This window comes from Bemisia tabaci, chromosome 4 (assembly GCF_918797505.1).
Source record: "Bemisia tabaci chromosome 4, PGI_BMITA_v3".
NCBI classification, from domain to species: Eukaryota; Metazoa; Arthropoda; class Insecta; order Hemiptera; family Aleyrodidae; genus Bemisia; species Bemisia tabaci.
The window spans coordinates 27,277,945-27,296,866 of NC_092796.1; the positions used below are offsets into that span (position 1 = coordinate 27,277,945).

The following is an 18,922-nucleotide window of genomic DNA, read 5'->3' on the forward strand; positions in this document are numbered from 1 at the left end:
ATGGCAAACGAAGAAAATATTACAGATTATCATCGCGACATTTTCAATTTTCCGAATAATGCTTTGATTGTTTTAATAAACGTTGGCGTCCCGAAGAAATGCGAGCCTGCAGTATTTCCGTTGACATCACATATGTAGATCCTGTCTCGCTCATTTTCGCTCTACACTGGAAAAAGAAACACATTGGATCTAGAGTCCGCAGTCTCTTAAAAACATCGACAAGAAAAAGTACTCTTGATTCAATCAGAATCTAGCTTAAATCAAGAACCAAGCCTCTTAATTTAAGCCGCTTAATTTAATTTCTTTTTTTTTAAGCCTATTTTGTCGTTTTGATTCAAGCAAAAATCCGATTGAATCAAAAGTATTTTTTCTTGTCAGTGTTTTCAAGAGTCTGGACTCTAGATCCAATGTGTTTCTTTTTTCCAGTGTGGGTGTTGTATTACTCGCCGTAAAATTAATTGTCTTACCAAACACAGAGCGGCTTTTCTTTTACTGCGAACGGCACTAAACTAATTATGTAATGATACGTTCCTCGTACGTATGCAATCATGTTTAATTTTGTTTCTTTGGCTCGTATTTCAGATCCTAGGACAAGTAATTGGTTCTTGATGAGCAGCCCAGTTCCTACTTTTCTAGTTTGTATTTCCTATGTTTATTTGGTCAAAGTTCTCGGACCTCGGTTAATGGCCAACAGAAAACCTATGCAATTACGCAAGCTTCTCATTGCCTACAATTTATTTCAAGTTGTTTTTAGTTCATGGCTCTTTTACGAGGTAAGAGATTTTTTTTTTACTATTCTGTTATTTTATTTGTGCATTTGTTCAAACACACGGAAAAGAACTTCCCTAAGCATCATTGGAAACGTCCTATGAATATTTCCCTTTCTAAATTTCTGTGAAATTCTTTTTGTGAAGTTCAGAATTCCCATCGTCCCGACGAGATTCTGGCTTTTGTAACAAGTATCACGTTGAAACGTCGCACAGTGGATCGAGTCAATTGGAGAACTCGGACAAAATTTGGAAACTTTAAACGCCTATAACACCGTTTATATACAAACTTTAGAGTTCCTAAACTGGTTCCATTGGTTTCCTCGTGCAATTTTCTTCTTGATGCACCCCTCAAAATTGAAAATGTGACGATTTAGACATCAAAATTTGCAGTTTAAGTTGAAAATGTCATGTCCGACCTCTATAATTGACTCGATCCACTGTGCGTCGGGAATCCTGGTTGTCTGAAAAAGGTGGCCGAAAAAAAAATATTGAGGAAAAATGTATAGACGCTTTTATAAATGCTCTCGGAAACGTTTCATCGTTAAGGGTGCTAATTGTCTAGTTTTAATGTTTAAGGCCTCTTCAAAGTTTTTTTTTTCCATCACGACGGAATCCTTTTTTTCGTTTTTCGTGTCCGTCCCAAGCACGTTCAGTTGATAACGTGGCGTTCTTCGAGATATATTTATTAATTAGCCATTTGAACCTTTGGAAAAGCATCGATTAACAGGACGTTTCCAATTATCGATTCTTTACCGTAGTCTCAAATGGGGAAATATCGGTAGTCGATCATTCATGCCGCGCCATTGCGTTCATTTATTTCTAATAATCAAATAAAACATGTTTGAAAAGCCTCACGGATGTTGTCATGTTCAAAGGCAAGGCGAGGCAGGTACATTTTGAGAAGTGATATCACGAGCTGGTTGTCAATACGACGCATAAGTGAACTTATTTATGCTTAAAAGCACTATGCACCTACGCAGTGCCTCTTAATTTATTTCATTTGCACACAGTTCTTCTTAACATCATACCGTCCAAGTCAGCTTAGGCAGGATTTTTCTGTATAAAGGTAACTGAATTTTCTCACTACCAGTGGCGAGGCGTGCATGATCGATTATCTATATTTCCCCATTTGGAGCTATGGTAAAGAATCGATTATTAAGATGTTGGTCGCGAACACCCTGTTTATCGATCCTTCATGATAGGTTTAAATGGCAGATCAATCGATGTATCGCAAAGCACGCCACGCGACTGCTCATTACTCGGAGAGACAAAGACGGATTGACATATTACTCACAATGCGCGAGCCCTCTTTTAGACGAGCTTGCGCGACGCTCCGTAGATTATTCACATAATTAGAATTTGTCATGTCTCGGGAGAGATCGCCCACCGAAATCAAGCATCATGAAATACTCACGCGGTCAGTCTCATTACCAGTGGCGTGGCGTGCTTTGCGATATATCGATTGATACGCCACTCAAACCTATGAAAAAAAATCGATTATCAGGGTGTTCGCAGCGAACACCTTGGTAATCGATTCTTTACCATAGCTTCAAATGACAAGATATCGATAATCGATTATTCACGCCACGCCACTGCTCATTACATTCCCGCGATTCAAGATTCATCAACGCGATGGTATCTCACGCCGTCGCGTCGCTGGCGTCGTATTCTCGTCCCCTAGTAGCAGTGGCTGTTGAGAAAGGTTGTAAAAAACTCGTAAATTTTAAGAGAACTTAAAATTTACTTCAAAACCACTTGAAAATTACGTAAAAAACTCTTGAAATATAAGTATCAGGAAACCCTTTTTGGGTTTTTTTTTTACATAAAATTGAAGAAAAATTTTAAGTAAAATTCACGTATTTTTTTTTTACAAACTTCCCGCGGGCAAAAACGAGGAAAAAAAGTGGTGAACAGAAGAAGTGTAAAAGGGAAAGTTGCAGCCCATAAAAATTGAGGATATAGTTTGTTGATTTTTACGTAAATTTTATGTTTTCTTTTAATTAAAATAACACTATTTTTTTTTATTTAAAAGAATTCCCCAAAAAGGTTTCCTAAAACGAGCATTTTAAGAGTTTTTTTTTACTTAAAATTTACAAACTCTTAAAATGTACAAGTTTTTTAAATTTTTTTTTTTTTGACAACTTTTTGTAGAATTTATTTTAAGAGCCATCGCTACTAGGTTCGTCCAGAAAGGGTGCTAATGTGGCATAGGATTTTTTAAAAGAGTCAAGCATAGCGTCCGTCTAGTTTGCAGCATGTTCAGAACTGAGCAACCAATGGAGAATCGAAGCGAATTAAATGTAGCGAATTTTTCCCCTCATCAAGAAAAAAAAATGGAAAATCGAATTTCCAAGAGAATACCTACCACTACGGCCTCGACTCTGAGAGCTTTCTTTGAGCTGTGGAGTTCGTTTCAAAGAAAATCTGTGACGTACGGAAAAAAATTTTCTGTTTGGTGAATAGAAATTTCAATTCATAATTCTCGGACAGAAATTCTCATGAGTCAACAGGAAAGCTTAATCAACAAATCAAAACTAGAATAGCGCGTCCTAATCGCAAAATGAAATCTGATTACCCTAGATATTTTTCAAAAAGGACCTAATTTCGTTTAAATAAAAATTTAAACAGTTCCTGCTATTTTTAAACTGAGAAAATTCTTGTTGAATTAAATTAGTTAATATAAAATCATAAGAGTATTGCATTGGACTACAAAGCGGTCAGGTAGCAGAGCTCCCTAGTTAAATAAGGCAATTATCCTGTAAATGCTGGCTTCTGATCATCTTTCAGCTAGCTTATTGTAAGCTAAAAAGCTGCCCAACTTTAGCGACAATGTAATACTCTTCCTTTTTGCGATGTACGAGGCATGATTCACGAAGAGCCCAATTGGCAGATTGGTTCAGTGTTTACGAAATTCGCCTGTTAAAAATGTATTATATGTACATTCGCATTATCACTGTACTCTTGTGCTGTTAACGAGTTAATGTACTTGAAAGTCCATTTCAATGCCGAACAATGTTTCACTACTTCACTTGTGCACATACATTACTAATACTGTCCTAGGCATAGTTTATTTGCAGGTATCGTTCAGAAGTTAAATTGTTTATATTACCTGTTGTATATGTTCTTTTGCTTGGTTCAGCAATGAGTACCTCTCTTGTGACTCCTTTTTGGTCTTTGAGGTGAGGACACTCAAGCAAACTTGAATATTAGCAGGGACGTAATGTCAGCTGAATCCTAGGTAAAAAATACGAGCCTGCGATTAAAACTTAAGTTTACACCCTCAAAACTTTATGGCGCTTAAAAAATTGCTTTGAAAACTTTCTCCTTATCATTTAAAGGTCATTTAAATTAATGAGAACCTAGTCAGAAGAATTATTTTTAACCCCTTTTTCCCCACTGTCCATTTTCTATTTTCAGTTATTTATCAACATGTACAACATCGTACTTCTTTTTTGTCTATTTTTTGCACCAACTTCTAAATCAGTTCCTTTTGCCTTGCAGTTAGCCGCGAGCGGATGGCTCACAGGTGATTATAATTTACGTTGCCAGCCTGTTGACTATTCAGACTCACCGCGAACTTTAAGGGTAAGTATCTTATTGAATGAATATTGTATTTATCTCTTTGTGAACTGTATTTTTATGTGTCATATGAAATATGTATGTCTTACATAGCACTCATTTTTTCGTATACATAAGAAATATTTCTCACCAGATAACCCTCAAGTTCCCTCGCTGTTGCAGCCTAAGAAGACAAGGTCTCAGCGAGGTTTTTCACGTCCTCTCTGAAAGCGGAACAAAAAATCTGAAAGCTACGCTGTGCTGATGATAAGTACAGTCAGTTCTAAAATCGATTAACTGTTGCTCTGCTAGTGTGCTGCATGGTAGAAGGCACAGCAAGTTTGTAGGGAGCTAAATTGTGCTCCAATGTACTGTTTCCCTCAGTAGTGAGAGTATTTGGCTAAATAATGACATTAATGTACTAGCTAACATACGGTCTCTCCTTGTATACACCATTTTAATGAAGAAGCAAACATGTACTTGTTGAATCATGCAAATCAGTCATGTTTTAGGGTTTTAAAATCTAATCATGTCCACATCATGAACCAACCGGAGAAAGTCCCTCTAAATTCATTCCAAGGAAAATGACGTACTATAATCTTGTTGAAAAGTGCTTGTCCCCCTTTTTTGTTGATATTGAGAGATAATATATTGTATAAGAGACAAGTTTAAAACAGTTTAAGTAAAATATTTTTAGGGCATAATGCCATAATAACTTGCCAATTGGCTTACACTTTTTTAAATTCATTTTCCGAAAGTACCGAGTTTACTAGGCTTCCAGGAATTTTTCAGATTTGTTTGATCCTAATGGCAAAGGAAACCTGCTTTGAAAATGCCGAAACTGGGACCCATTTGAAATGATATTTTTGGGGGGCTCTAATGACGTAGCCAGGCGGGGAAAACGGCGTTTGCTGATTGGCTGAACGCAGCTTCAGGCATCCCCTTCCATTTTTTAAATTCATTCCTGTCAACTCAACTGTCGGATTTTGAGTAACATTTTCTCCCATTGGAAATACCTTTTTAAACTTTACGACAAACTCTCCGGTTTTTTCTGGTAATTTTATGCCAGAGTAATTACATTACAACCCTGCAAAAATTCCTTGCCACCACCCTTCAACTGATATTGGTTTTTTACTCATCCTCTTCTTTAATTTAAGTACATTAAATCTTTACAAAAGATTCAAGTCTTGATGTGATCTGCATTCTTTATCATTCTTGATGCACAGCTTCAAGTTTTGAATCCTACTTTTTTTCAACCGTCAATTTACTAAAATCAAACACTATTTGTACTAGTCACATTATTATCAAATCTTAGATTTTGCTCTCTTAATATTGAAACTTATATTTTTCTCCCTCATTTCAGATGGTACGAGTGTGTTGGTGGTATTACTTTTCAAAATTTACAGAATTTTTTGATACCGTAAGTTCAACTTTTGATCAATTTCTAGTCCATTTTTGTATCAATTTTGTAATTTTTAGTGATATTCCTCTAACATGCTTTGTTTGCTCGTGGTGCCAATTGATCTTTAATGTATTGCATTATTACATTAAATTGTATTTGAATATGTGGAAAAGCTAGAATGGGTTTGAAGGAACAATACATAGACGAACATAGGTCAACTTGAAATTAGAAGTTTATTTTAGGTATGCATTACGCATGTCATCTGAATTTTTTTTCTAGTCTGGGCAATAAGAGAAAAATACTTTTCAAAGTGTTAAAAGATGCCTCTGAGTTAGTTAGTATTTTCCTTTTAAGTTTGTGTCTCGCCAGGTACAATCATTCTCCTGTTTTCCTTTTGATATTACAGTTCTACAATCAGGGACTAGTTTGGGTTCAACTCATGCGGCTTCTTTGATATTCAAATCGAATGAATTCTCTTTCAGAAACCCGCAAATCCGCCATTAAAATCAGATTTTTTTTTTACATATAGTGCCAAAGGTGAACAAAATTTGCATGAGAAGTGTACAAAAACACTGTGTTAGTAATTCAAGTAATTTAGATGACACGCCTCACCATAATAGAGCTACTTGGAGGACAAGGCCCAAAAATGAAGTTTTTCCCACTTCAAGAAGTATGGGTTTAAAGTTTCAAAATTACATGGAGTCTTGCGGCAAAAAGAAAATTCAACCTTGCTTTTAGATGCCTAAAAATTGCTTTTTAGTTGTGAATTTTTCAGAGATTATATTTTAAGACTATTTCTATAATCATAATCATTAGTCAACAATCTATAATCATCAATACCTTAATTTTTTCGAAAACTGCCTTTATGCGCCCTGTCCTTCAAGCCCCTCAGTAGAAGTGGAGGGCCAGCAAAAAATTGTGTCTCTTCTGTCTGAAGTTATCACAAGGTCGTTGCTTGAGTAATAAAATTTTGTGTTGGTAATGGGGAAAGACAAGACTAAGGGAAAATGGAGTTAAATGGGTACATACAACATCAGGCTTAAGTCATTTCTTGTGTTGGCGATACGTTGTTGTCGATTCCACCTGACATAGATATGACTACGTTGATTCCAGCTGACACAACTACAAGAACGACTGGCAAAGCCTTCAAGTCACATAACTTTATTTCTCCAAGTCCTATCTTATCCAGTCCAGAGACACTGAATTTCAACCATCAGTCAATAGGTGACACTAATTTTGAGTATGGTCTTTTGAGACTGGCAATTCGGGCTTCATCTAGTTTTAAGTAAAATAAAAATATTATGAACACCCCTGCTTATAATGAAGAAGCAGAAGATTGGACCGAAATCTGATTTAATTTATCACAAGTTGTATGAATTTTCACATCAACGTGAACATTTTTTTCCATTTCTTTAAATTAAGAAGTAAATTGAGCATGTTTTTTTTTCTTTAAGATATTTTTTGTACTGCGGAAGAAAACAAGGCATGTTTCTCTGCTACACGTAATTCATCACGGTGTGATGCCTATGAGCGTCTGGTTTGGAGTCAAATTTACACCAGGAGGACATAGTACTTTCTTTGGACTGTTAAATACGTTTGTACATATTATAATGTATGCATACTACCTTCTCGCTGCCCTGGGACCACAAGTACAAAAATACCTCTGGTGGAAGAAGTATTTAACTTTCATTCAGATGGTAAGTTTTTCTTGTCATAGTTATCGCTTATTTAAGTTCTTCCCCTCAGCTTTCTGAAAAAATGAGGAAATATTTTGCCCATGAAAAATATCTGGTTCAGTCATAATTTTTACAAAAAGCCATCTTTTTCTTCTCTCTTCAAGGATATCTCTTTCTACCGTCCTCTCCCCTTCCGCCCCAGAAGCATGTCTTACTCAATATGTACTTTCTTAGTTCTTACTCACGCCTCTTTGTCGGGTCACTGTTAAATATGTTTATGGAGTAAGCTCCAAGCGTTATTTTATCATGATTTTTTGCGTGGTGATACCAACCATGAGTATCGTTTTTTCTCAAACCAAAAATTGCAAAAATCAACTATCTGCAGGCCAATGCCCCCTGAGCTTAACTGATCCATCCCAGTAACAAAAAGGGAACAAAGATATACAACGAAGGTCTGTGCCCTCCCCCCCCCCTCCCAAAATAATTAAACAAGTAAACAGTAGAATAAAAATGTTAAGTCTCCAAATGATAACAGTAGAAGAAACAATAGGATAGAACACAAATTAGGATGGAGGATGTTTGTATTCAAGTACTTAATTTACTTTAATTAATTTGGATATATAATACTAACCGCATTCTTTCATTTTCTTTCGCAGGTTCAATTTGTACTCATCATGGTTCATGCCTTCCAGCTATTCTTTACGGATTGCAATTACCCTCGAGCATTTGCTTGGTGGATAGGACTTCATGCTGTGATGTTCTTTTTCTTATTTAAAGGATTCTACAAGCAACAATATTCTTCCAAAACTAGTCTCAAGGTATGTTTGCTCAGTTTAGATTTCTATCCAGTGTTCGAAACTCACAGGCGCCAATACGCCAAATGCGCTTAAGAAATCGGTCATGGCCCCCCCCCCAAAAAAATCCTAATTTTTCTGTTTGGTGATTTTTCGAAATTTCCCCCAAGTTACAGCTACTAGTTCTGTAACTAAAACATCTTCCGTCAATCTTTTCACTGAATGTGGTGTGATATATAGGCATAAAGTGAATTTGGCCCCTAAAAAATCTTCAATGGTCTCTAAAAATCGAGCTTGATGCGCCGCATGGCTCCTGAAACTCAAAGTGGAGTTTTGAACACTGTTTCTATCAATACCAGGTAAAACTTAAAGCAGGGTTGTAAAATATAGTCTCCAAAATAAATCACTCGTTTATATTCAAAAATTCAGATGAAAGTAGTAAAAACTGCACTGGTAATTCTGAAACGTTGAATGAGTAGGTATAAAAGTGACTCTTGTTCTTTTCCTCTTTATCACAATTTAGCCTTCTGTAAACAGCAAAACGTTTAAGAATATAAGACTGACCCTCTCTCTTATCGCTGTGTATCCTAAAATTCAGATTATATGAGATGCTTTGGTCACAACCTCGGCAATCACGTCTTGTACTCTCAAGATGCTTCTAAGCATCGTTTCATGATAAGAAATCACAGAATGACCGAATCTCCTGATCAGATGAAGAAATAATCATAAGACTTTTAAAAAAAAACACCTGGGATTGTAATGTATCATATGAAAGGTTCTAACGTTTCATCGCTGGGTGTAGACAAATCCCAAGAGTTTTAAAATCATCAGTTTTACTCAAACAAAGTAACAATATTTAAAAATCAGAAGTGAAGTGCTGTTTTTAGTCTTATTATTTTAACTACTGAATTATTTTTTCCAAAATAACCCTATTCCTGGAGCATTGTGAAGATGAAGGGACTGTATAGCTGTGTTAGTGACAGGGATGCCAAGAGCTTCTGGCCATCCCATTCTAAAAACCCCCTTTTCCTCAGAATTTCAAAGTGATAACCTTCACCTTTTTTTTGATACATGGCTTTGTATGTATAAATTGCCGTGGTTTTGCAAAGAAACCTGTGATTTTTACCATTGTGAAGTGTTTGACTTTTTAACTCTGATTCTCCTTAACTGATAGAGCCTTAAATGTAAATACTTCTGAGTTGAAGTTGTTGAGAAATGCAAAAATGCTGCTAGAAGATACAGTTTGGCTGAATGCAAATGCCGCATCCACAGCAACGAAAGGGTTAAGCTACGTTGGCGTTTTTTGAAGAAAGAAAGAAATAAGCTCAATCAGAGGCAACAGATGCAACGTTTCACAAGTGTATGAAAACATCTTATTTGGAATGAATGAATTTAATTTGTAGATCATGTGAGACAGCAGCTCATGACTAATAAAACTTTTTTAACAGTTAAAACTCAATCATGCAAATGGGAATGCTGTTAAACCTGGAGAAAAAAGTTTGGATGATATAGATTCTCCTAAATCGCCAGTTCAAAAAGCTATTTTGGACTGGGAATTGCGACTGAAAGAGAAAGGTGAAGTCTCCTATCCAAAGCGGAAAATAATAACCAAAGATTTCCCATAAGAAATCCAGGTACTCTCCTTTGAAACGGTTTTTTAGCAACTTCCGGTGGTATTTGCAACTGAGCTTGGATTTATCGTCAGACAAATCATTGCTTCTGTGCATTGGAAGAATGTGAAGGAGCCGGTTAAATCCTATTGCTTGATTTCTCAAAATTCTCCAAAGAAAGCCTTTTTCTTTGGGTCCTCATTGTAATTCGATCTTGATTTGAGTGTGAGCAAAATTTTTCAACAGCTCTCTCTGTTTTGCTCAGAGAATTTTATCGGATCGGAAATGAATCAATTATTGCTCGATTAGCTTCTTATTCACGCCTAGTCATTGCACTTCTGAGAATATCTGAGGCTCTTAATAAATATCATCAACAGTTTACATCAATGGTCATTGAACGTTATTTCAATTCATGTCGATTGATACCAGGCATATACAGGGTAATCCAGGGTTAAACGGCCAGACTGCAGGAGCCGAAACACCCCCGAACCCCCTCTTTAAATCAAGATTTCGATTTTGTTTCAGATCATTTATGAATTCAGGGCATAAAAGTATAGGGGAGTGCAAACTGTCTTAAGCTTTGGTTCAAAACCCTTGCCAAAATTCAGGAAAAACAATTTACTCTCCGAAATTTTGAGGGGGGGGGGGGGGCGTAGCTCCGACTGAGGGCACTTTTGGAAAAAAAACTTTTTACAACAAAAAATTCTTAATCTGACCCATAGAACAAGCTCCTGCAGTCTGGTCGTTTAACCCTGGATCACTCTGTAAATGTAGGCCCTGTAATTTACATAATTTTAAATAAACATGTTTAAATTTAAAACAAATACATAAAAGGGGGAAAATTTTTTTGAAGGATGATGAATTGCTCCTATTTTTTGCCTTCTGAAGTGTGTATTTATTGTTGGTTTTTGAGGTAGCCTCAGCTTACTTGTGAAATCCTTGAAGTTTATTGATCAATAATTACTGACTTTTAAAGCCATCTCTTCAGCCATTTAAATTTGACAAGCTGAATTTCAGTCTAAGTCTCCAATTAGTTTTTGTTTTAAAAATGTCTGCAAAAATCATTTACTTTCATCAATCTTTCTCTGGAACATGGTTCTTGTGGTCTTGGAAGGTGCTTGTTTTTTTGGGAGGTGCTTGAATTCTACTTAATTTTAATTTCAGAGGTACTTTATTGTGATTACAAAATATTAAAGCATGTGATTAAAAGACCACCAGGAAAGACATACTCGAAGAATTTTAATTCAAAGAGAAACAATGTGTACTTATTCCGATGAAATCCTTACTACAGCAGCAGCAGCAGTGTGGTTTTTTATCTTTGCAAGACGCACCTATTTATTGCTGACTATTATCAGCATCAGCAAAGCACCATGGCATCATTGCCAGGCACTCAAAATGGAACAATTTGATGTCTCATGGTGTTCAAAATTTTAGAACTTAACCAAAATTTGTGGATAACGTTCTGTACCCATGATAATTGCCAGTTATTTGTGCAGAAATTTTTGCGAATTATTTGAAATTGCATGGCATGGGTATATTGGTTGAAAAAACTGTTAAATCGTGAAGTTGATACCCAGGTAATTTTTTTATGCGAAAATATTGATTCACAAAACCGGTTGACCGGAAGGCATTGACCAAATGTATCTCTACCTAGGTACAATTTACGTTTTCCTTCATCGATTCTAGGATGTTTTAGTTGTTTTTGAGCTACTCCTATATTTATACTAAGTTTGGTATGTAGTAGAAGTGGTGTTGGTATTTTTCCAAAATCATTCGACTGAGCATAACATATGAGAGTTTTTTAAGTGACAGAATATTAAAAAAAAAAAAAAAAAATCCATAATTATTAGAGGAAAAATACATAATTAACAATGATAATTTTTATTTTATCATTTTTTAATGCTTTTATTATTGTATTGAGATAATTATGAGATATTTAATGAGATAAAAATTTTATGAGTCATGGTTTAACATTAATAAAATACAAATAATGAATCAATTCAAACCAAAAATCTCTGGCCAATTTCCTCTCACCCAAAGAGAAAGCAGAAACCTTAGTTCAAAGGACTAGATGCATAGCAATCCTTACTTCAAACTGACGAATTGAGGTCGCCTCTCACTGGCTGAAAATTCGTGTCAACTAAAGCAGTCGGTAGGGGCTAAAATTTTCAACTGTTAAAGTAATGATTGGTTTTTTGTTTTGTTTTTTTGTTTGCTCTGAAACAACTATTACACACGGAAACATTAATTCTTAACAATGCCAAAAATTAATTCCTAGGAATTTTATGAAGATAGGCGAATCTAGGCGATGAGTACTGCTGAATTTTAATCTTAAGTAGAATGTCTACACAAATGTTTAAAATGAAAGAGAGTAAGGAGGTGAGTATTTTGTTTCTACCTGTCGCAGTTCGTTATATAGAGGATTTTAGGAAATAATTTCTTATAAGAGGAGGCTCGGCAGTGCCTGACTTTGGTTTAGATGCAGTCTGCAGCAATCCATTGATCTGATCGATGAGTATTTTCAAGTTTGCCGTTTTTTTATTCTTGCTTTTGATTCTTTTTTGTTTTGTTTTGTAGGTTGATGCAGGAGAGTCGAACTCAGCTCATGCAACCACAAATGGTTTTTCGCAAGGGGTCAAAACCAATGGAGTGAGCAATGGTTATCACAAACCCGCAGACTACTATGCAAATGGTCTCTCCCATCGAAGCTCAACTCTAAAAAGCGAGAATCATATTGACTGAATTATCTCAGCCTTTTGTGTCCTCATTGGTCATTGCCTCTTTTACCTAAAAGTTTTTTGTCGGTATTTTTTACCTTAATTTTTTTCCTCAATACATTTATCAGTTTGTCAAAAAAATTTTAGTGCAAAAGAGCCCTGAAAAGAAAGGAATACAAAAATGGAGACTTATAAACTATTTTCAGGCTAGGTTAATTTCATTTCAATTTTGTTAAGCTATTGATAACAATACAGGTGGGAAGGGGGGTTTCTTTCTAGGTAATTTTTTAGGAAGCCGTCAAATAATGACATGTATTATATATTAAATCAAAATTGCTCATTGTTATTAAATTTATTTATTTTTCCTGTCTATGTCTTTGATTGATATTATAAGGATTTATTTGTGAACTTTCATTTACTGAATTGTATCTTTGTTAATACCTTTCTCATACCTCATACCTTCTGTAGATTCATTTGCATACCAGTCTGCAAATTTGGAAAAATGTAAGTTCACTTTGGCATGATTTTTTTAAATATTTGTTTTACAACTTTTGAGTTTGGTTGTCCTTAGAACGACCCTTGTATGCTGCATCAATCAGATATACCCACAAATAATTAAAAATAACCAAGTGAAAAGCTCATTTCCTCAATCCTGTGCCAGATAATTTTAAGTTTTTTCCTAGCTTTAAAATTTGCCAGTGGCAATTTTTCTAAAGACTTGAAAATCGAGCACATTTGTAATACTTCATCCGCAAACTTTTTTTGAAAATTATTCAGGAGTTGAAATTTTTTTGTCTCGCATGGGCCATTGTTGAATCATCTTGTCTCGCATGGGCCATTGTTGAATCATCATCTTATGATCTTAATCAATTAAGCCCTATCTTAGCAATTCTATCCATTGATTGAGGTCTTTTGATAATGTTTCAATAATTGAAGCGTTGATTCTTTAAAAAATTGAACTCTATCTATTCAAATTTTTTTGAAGCAAGAAAGGAGCTATCATAACTTTCATTTTAAAATGATGAACAAGACGATAAGAACATTTTTTTTCCTATTGTATCCTACAATGCAGCTTGCTCATTTTTACCCATCAATCGTGAAAAATACAACTGTTTGAAGTGCAGGACCATTCCACCTTTAAAACTTCTCAGTCTGCATTGTTTTTGTTGATAAGTCATTTCTTAATTTTTTAATAATAAATCATTCTTTTTTTTACGCTAGAAATTAAACTTTCATTGTTTTTAAAACATCAAGTAGGTATTCAATGAAAGTAATTATCATGAAATCAAAGAACCTTGCACCGAACTTTTGAGCAAGTGATCCTATGTGACTTTAAAATAAGTGTTCCGAGCGGCCCTTTCATTGATCGGTTCATTCTTTCAATTGAGTTGAAGTCATGCACGTTCTCGATGCTTGTCTGTCCTGTGAGCTGATTATTGCAATCTATGTTGAAACGACATGACATCAAACATTGATATATTAAATGGGAGAGATGGGACTTCGCCTTGACAATATAGCTTCAATTATTCTCAACAACCGGCCTGCTAGCAGATTAAAGAAATCGACAAGCATGTGCTGTTTGTCTTATTACGTAGGTTCCTCAAGATGGAGAGCAAAGTTACATGCAGAGTAAAATATTGTGCGAGTTATCAACATGAATGGGCCACTAGACAAGGAATGAAGTAAAGATTTTTGCCGCATTTTTCTCTTAAAAATTTTAACAGAAAAACTAATCTGCCGAGGAGGGGTCCGAAATCAACTTTTTAACGAGATTTAAGTGTTTACAATTAAAATTTATGAAATTGCAAGAATGCAAATGACATCGTGTGGTTAATCTAACTTCCATTTGATCTGTGTTAAAAACATAGTTGTCATCTTGTTCAGGATTTGATTGTCAAAATTCCTGCTGTGTGAATGGTTCTCCACGGGAGATTTTGAAAAGCGAATGTGTGACCTTATTTTTTAGGTCGGACCATGTTTAGCAGCTCATTTGCACCTGGGCATCTTGCTGAGGATACAATCAGCTATTATGAAACACAAAATTCTGGAAAACCAATATCTAGTCAATGTGATTACCAGTTATAATTGCGGGAAAACCACCTTAAAAAATTATTTGACATGGTACTTACTTTTTTGTCCATTGCCGTGTCATTCATTGTCAATAGGACAAGTATTAACTCAGCACATTTTCAGTTTGATTGTATTTTGCAGTAAGGAATAACTATTTTTGGCCTATTTATCCAGACAGGAGAAACTGATAGCATTTCTTATTGTTCCTAATGTGAGCCTCAAATAGTATCTCCACGTTGCAAAGCCTTGAAACGAACCCTTGTTGCAATCGAAAACCTTGTTGTCATTGTTGACAATGTTCAGCTCTTCAAACTCTCAATAATTTTGTCCTCATTTCACTCTCTTTCATAAAGCTTTACTCAAAGTGCTCTTTCCTTTCCGTTGTCCATATTTCATCAGGTAACTTCAACTGGCTCATGCCTGTATTAAATTAATCAAAATTTTATTCCATAAAAAAATCAACGAGAGGTTTTCATAAAAATCATAGGTTAACAGAGTGATTGACTAATTTGTTGACATTAGTACATACGTGTATTTATATATGTTAAGTATGAGGCGACTATAGACTTAGGATTTTTCAATTTTTATATCAAGCGATTTCTCTATTTTTTGCAGAAAACGTTTTTTATATTTTAAACTATCAAACCTGCAGCTGTTCTCTCACCCCTCCCAGCTTGCAGATGATCCATGATGTAAACCAACATTTTGTTGCACACTTTAAGATCATCATCTATTTTCTGCGGCTCTTGAATGTTTTCCATTATTTCACCACAAGCCTATCCTGGGCAAGTCTATCTTACAGCCCTGGAAATGATCTCCTCTTATGACAGGTTGCAATTTGTTGAAATTTTTAATCCTGAAAAATCATGGCACTTTTGCAATGCAAAGTGCTGAGAAATTAAAAGACAGGCTTTGAGATCCATCGCAAACTTCTAATATTTCGAATCGAGAAAAATCCTGAGAGTACAGCAGAACATATTGCTGAGATTTTGATGTGTAGGTTTTGAAATTATTTAGCACGCTGGTTTCCTAATTGAGTACTTACTAAAAGCTTCATCAATTCAAGTTCGTAAACTGTATCAATGGCTGTAACTCTCAATACCCTCTTTCAGACATCCTCAAATGATTTCTGTAATGAAACATCATAAAGGTACTTTTTCATGGCATTGCTGCAGTGCTGAAGTGTATCAAAGTAACAAAACTCTTTTGTCTTTCCTGATCTTTTCAAATCGTAAATTTAAGAAGTCATAAAACAAAATTCTTGAAGATAACATCTGATTGATTTATTATTGTTTTAACTGCAAAAGGAATTGATAAGAATTCATAAGAGACAATTAAAGAGTAATTTTTTTCCTCCCAGCTACAATACTTTTGAAGTACATACAATGAAAGGCATTTATTGTCATCCTTCTTTACTTCTCTGAAATATGATCTTTTTGCCCAAAATTAGAAATTGTTTGTTTTGCCATTTTGAGAATTTTTCGCACTGTTTTTGAAATTCCCACCAATAATGAAGAATAGCATACCTATCCCAACAGACGTCATTTTATTGTCAGCAGCGGACTGCTTTTTCAACAGAAATGAAGAAGTGCAACCTTTTGCCACCGCGCACCCTACTGTATTCATGTCTGATGACTCCTAAAGTTGAAGATTCTTTTAAAAATATGTACTTAATTTGTCCCTATTTTCTTTATCTCTACCAATTTGCTCTCTACTGTGGAAAAAATCCGTTACAAATATGTAGTTTCTTGCTGTTCATTTTATCAAAAATCCTTGAATTGCTGCGTTTTGGCTCTTTATTTCTGTTAAGTTCAACGCATTTTTTCATGGTGTTTTCAAATTTGCAGCGATGCACCTGCTCAAAATTTGTGACAAAGAATCCTGCCCCTGTCTCTCCACCTACCATTTGACTCCCTTAGTGTTAAAATTTCCAAGTTAAAAGCGCCCTCAAAGCTACGGCACAGCAAAGCTGATACTTGTTGTAGAAGTGCGCGTAAACGAAAAACTTATGTTGTAACTTCCTTTCTCATCCTTTCAGAGAATTTTTGCATGTTGCTATTATAATTACCAAAAGCATTTACATTACCAAAGCATAATGTGAGGGATCCTGTCGAAGTAATAGGGGGCCGTCTGTAAGATACGTATAGCTGAAAATCGGACATTTTGACACCCCTTTTCCTTGCAACGCACCTGTTAAATAGATCTGCACCCCCACTAAAAAAAGTATTTAACTCTCAGTTTGATTCCCTCCTTAAAATTTGGGTTTTATAATACATTCTGAATGAAAAATTGCTATTTTGCTTCGATTTTCTCATTAGATTTTCGACAAATTAGCTCCATACGCCCATTTTAGCATCATGTGTCCATTGTAGCATTACATACTTGCGCAGGCTCAGCTCTCCTCCCATGTCATCCCTGAGAGCGTTACGTATTTTATGAAAGGCCCCCACTGCCCCTAGACATGTTTTCTGCCTGAAATAGCAACATTTAAAAGGACCATAGCTGTTCTTGAGTGATTTAGCCCAATTGTGGGGAATTTTTTTTTACCCATCGTATAACATAGATGATTCACATTTCATATGATAATAATAGATACTTTGTTAAATTGCATTTTTGAAGATGTCCATGTTACTCCATTACATGTAATCATTCTAAATAAAGTAAATTTTCCTGTTTTACTTGGGTTTATTGTGTTTTCAATCAAGGTATTAGGTGGAAAAACTACCCAAGTATCACAATTCAATATTGAAATAATTTTGCCATTTATTGCAAAGCATTCACAGCATTATTCGGTTTGTCCTGGGAATTTCTCTTTTTTGGGAATCAACTCTTTTTTTCAATGTTGTTGGTCATTTTTTATGCTTGGCTAGAGAACCTGAGGGAAGCAGTGAAAGTTGAAAATTAAATCTGATGAAGAAAAAAAAAAGAATTACATTTTTATTTTTCTTTTATTTCGATCATTTTCATTTATATATCTCTGATAGAAGCTCATTAAAAACAAATCAAATCTTGATGTATAAGAACTGTCAGCTATTCCAATGGGTCAGTTGCGCTGGTCACAGAATCATGTTTCAATGTTTGATTATTGTAGATTAACGAAAAATAATAAAATCTGTCCAAACCGCAACTTACGTTCAATATTAACTGAGATATAGTCCTTTGAAAAGTCAGGTTTTTGACGTCATCCACCGCGGCAGTGACACCACTGGTTTTTTCCTCTTTTGTTCGGTCAGTGATGCAGAGGGTGCAACACAAAACCTCAATAGCGTTAAACGTAAACAAACTCAAGAAACAGACGGATTCGCATTTTAAAGATCTTCTTATCAGGAGATCACACACTCGCTGTGAAGAGATTAGGCGGTCAGTTAGTTTACCTTAGTTTGTTTACGTTCAACGCCATTGAAGTTTTGCGTTGCACCCTCTGTATCACTGATCGAACACAAGAAGAAGAAACCAAGGGTATCATTGCCACGGTGGATGACGTCAAAAACCTGACATTTCAAAGGGTGATATCTCGGTTAATATTGAACGTAGGACGTTGCGGTTTGAACATATCTTATTATTTTCAGCTAATCTACAATAATCAAGCATCAAAACACGATTCTGTGACCCATTGAATAACTGTAAATATTCTTGCACACTCTATTTTGCAAAAATGACACTGAACGCCAGACCAGTCACAAAGTTGGAAAACACTCTGCAAAAACATAAGTTCATCATTTTAGTGTGAACCCTCAACTGCAGAAGAGCACCAACACAGGATGATTCTCAACTTCTTTCCTTCATCAATGGCTTAAGTACGAAGCCACGTGACTCCGTTTGCAACGTTGTAGACTTCCTGTCATACTTTATATTTTCATTTGAAAACTAGTCAACATAATTTCACGAAAACTTCCTTGATTTTTATTCTTTATTAGCAAAATTTTCCATAGAAATTCCAAGTTATACAGATGACATTTTTTTCTTCGAAAAATTGACATTTTGAAACACTGTAATGGAGATGCGTGGTTTTGCACTTCAGCCATCAACATATTGAAACTAAATCGGTTGGCCGAGTCAAGCCGATATGGCTCCAAACATGGCCATTCCCTACAACCTTGCACTCATTCTTTTAAGAGTGAGACTTTTTAAAGTGACTGATGTAGCAGAGGAAAGTAAATGATGACCCTGAAGGGTTCATGCTCAAAGCGTCGTTCCCTAAACAAAGGAACGCAATTCCATTCCAAGATTGAAAAATTGATTGAAATAATTCAATTTCTTTGAAGAGAATATGACTATGCAAATTCTGTCCTAATTTTGACTAATTTTTAATGTGTTCTGAAAAA

The 18,922-nt window shown here is 35.3% G+C and overlaps 1 protein-coding gene across 4 annotated transcripts in view; it reads left to right on the plus strand.

Moving 5' to 3' along the window:
* Positions 1-17,275, plus strand: part of LOC109044510 (very long chain fatty acid elongase AAEL008004) — a 73,402-nt gene extending 56,127 nt beyond the window's left edge. For 3 of the 4 annotated variants that reach the window (XM_019062271.2, XM_019062272.2, XM_019062273.2), the window contains 7 exons: positions 583-773; positions 4,272-4,355; positions 5,692-5,748; positions 7,185-7,427; positions 8,063-8,224; positions 9,649-9,834; positions 12,388-12,526. In XM_019062271.2, the coding sequence (XP_018917816.2) occupies positions 583-773; positions 4,272-4,355; positions 5,692-5,748; positions 7,185-7,427; positions 8,063-8,224; positions 9,649-9,825 (914 nt within the window). In that variant the 3' untranslated portion in view covers positions 9,826-9,834; positions 12,388-12,526. Of the gene's footprint in view, positions 1-582; positions 774-4,271; positions 4,356-5,691; positions 5,749-7,184; positions 7,428-8,062; positions 8,225-9,648; positions 9,835-12,387 lie in introns of all 4 variants that reach the window. The other variant, XM_072299594.1, reaches the window with a different exon arrangement.
* The last annotated feature ends 1,647 nt before the right edge of the window (positions 17,276-18,922 follow it).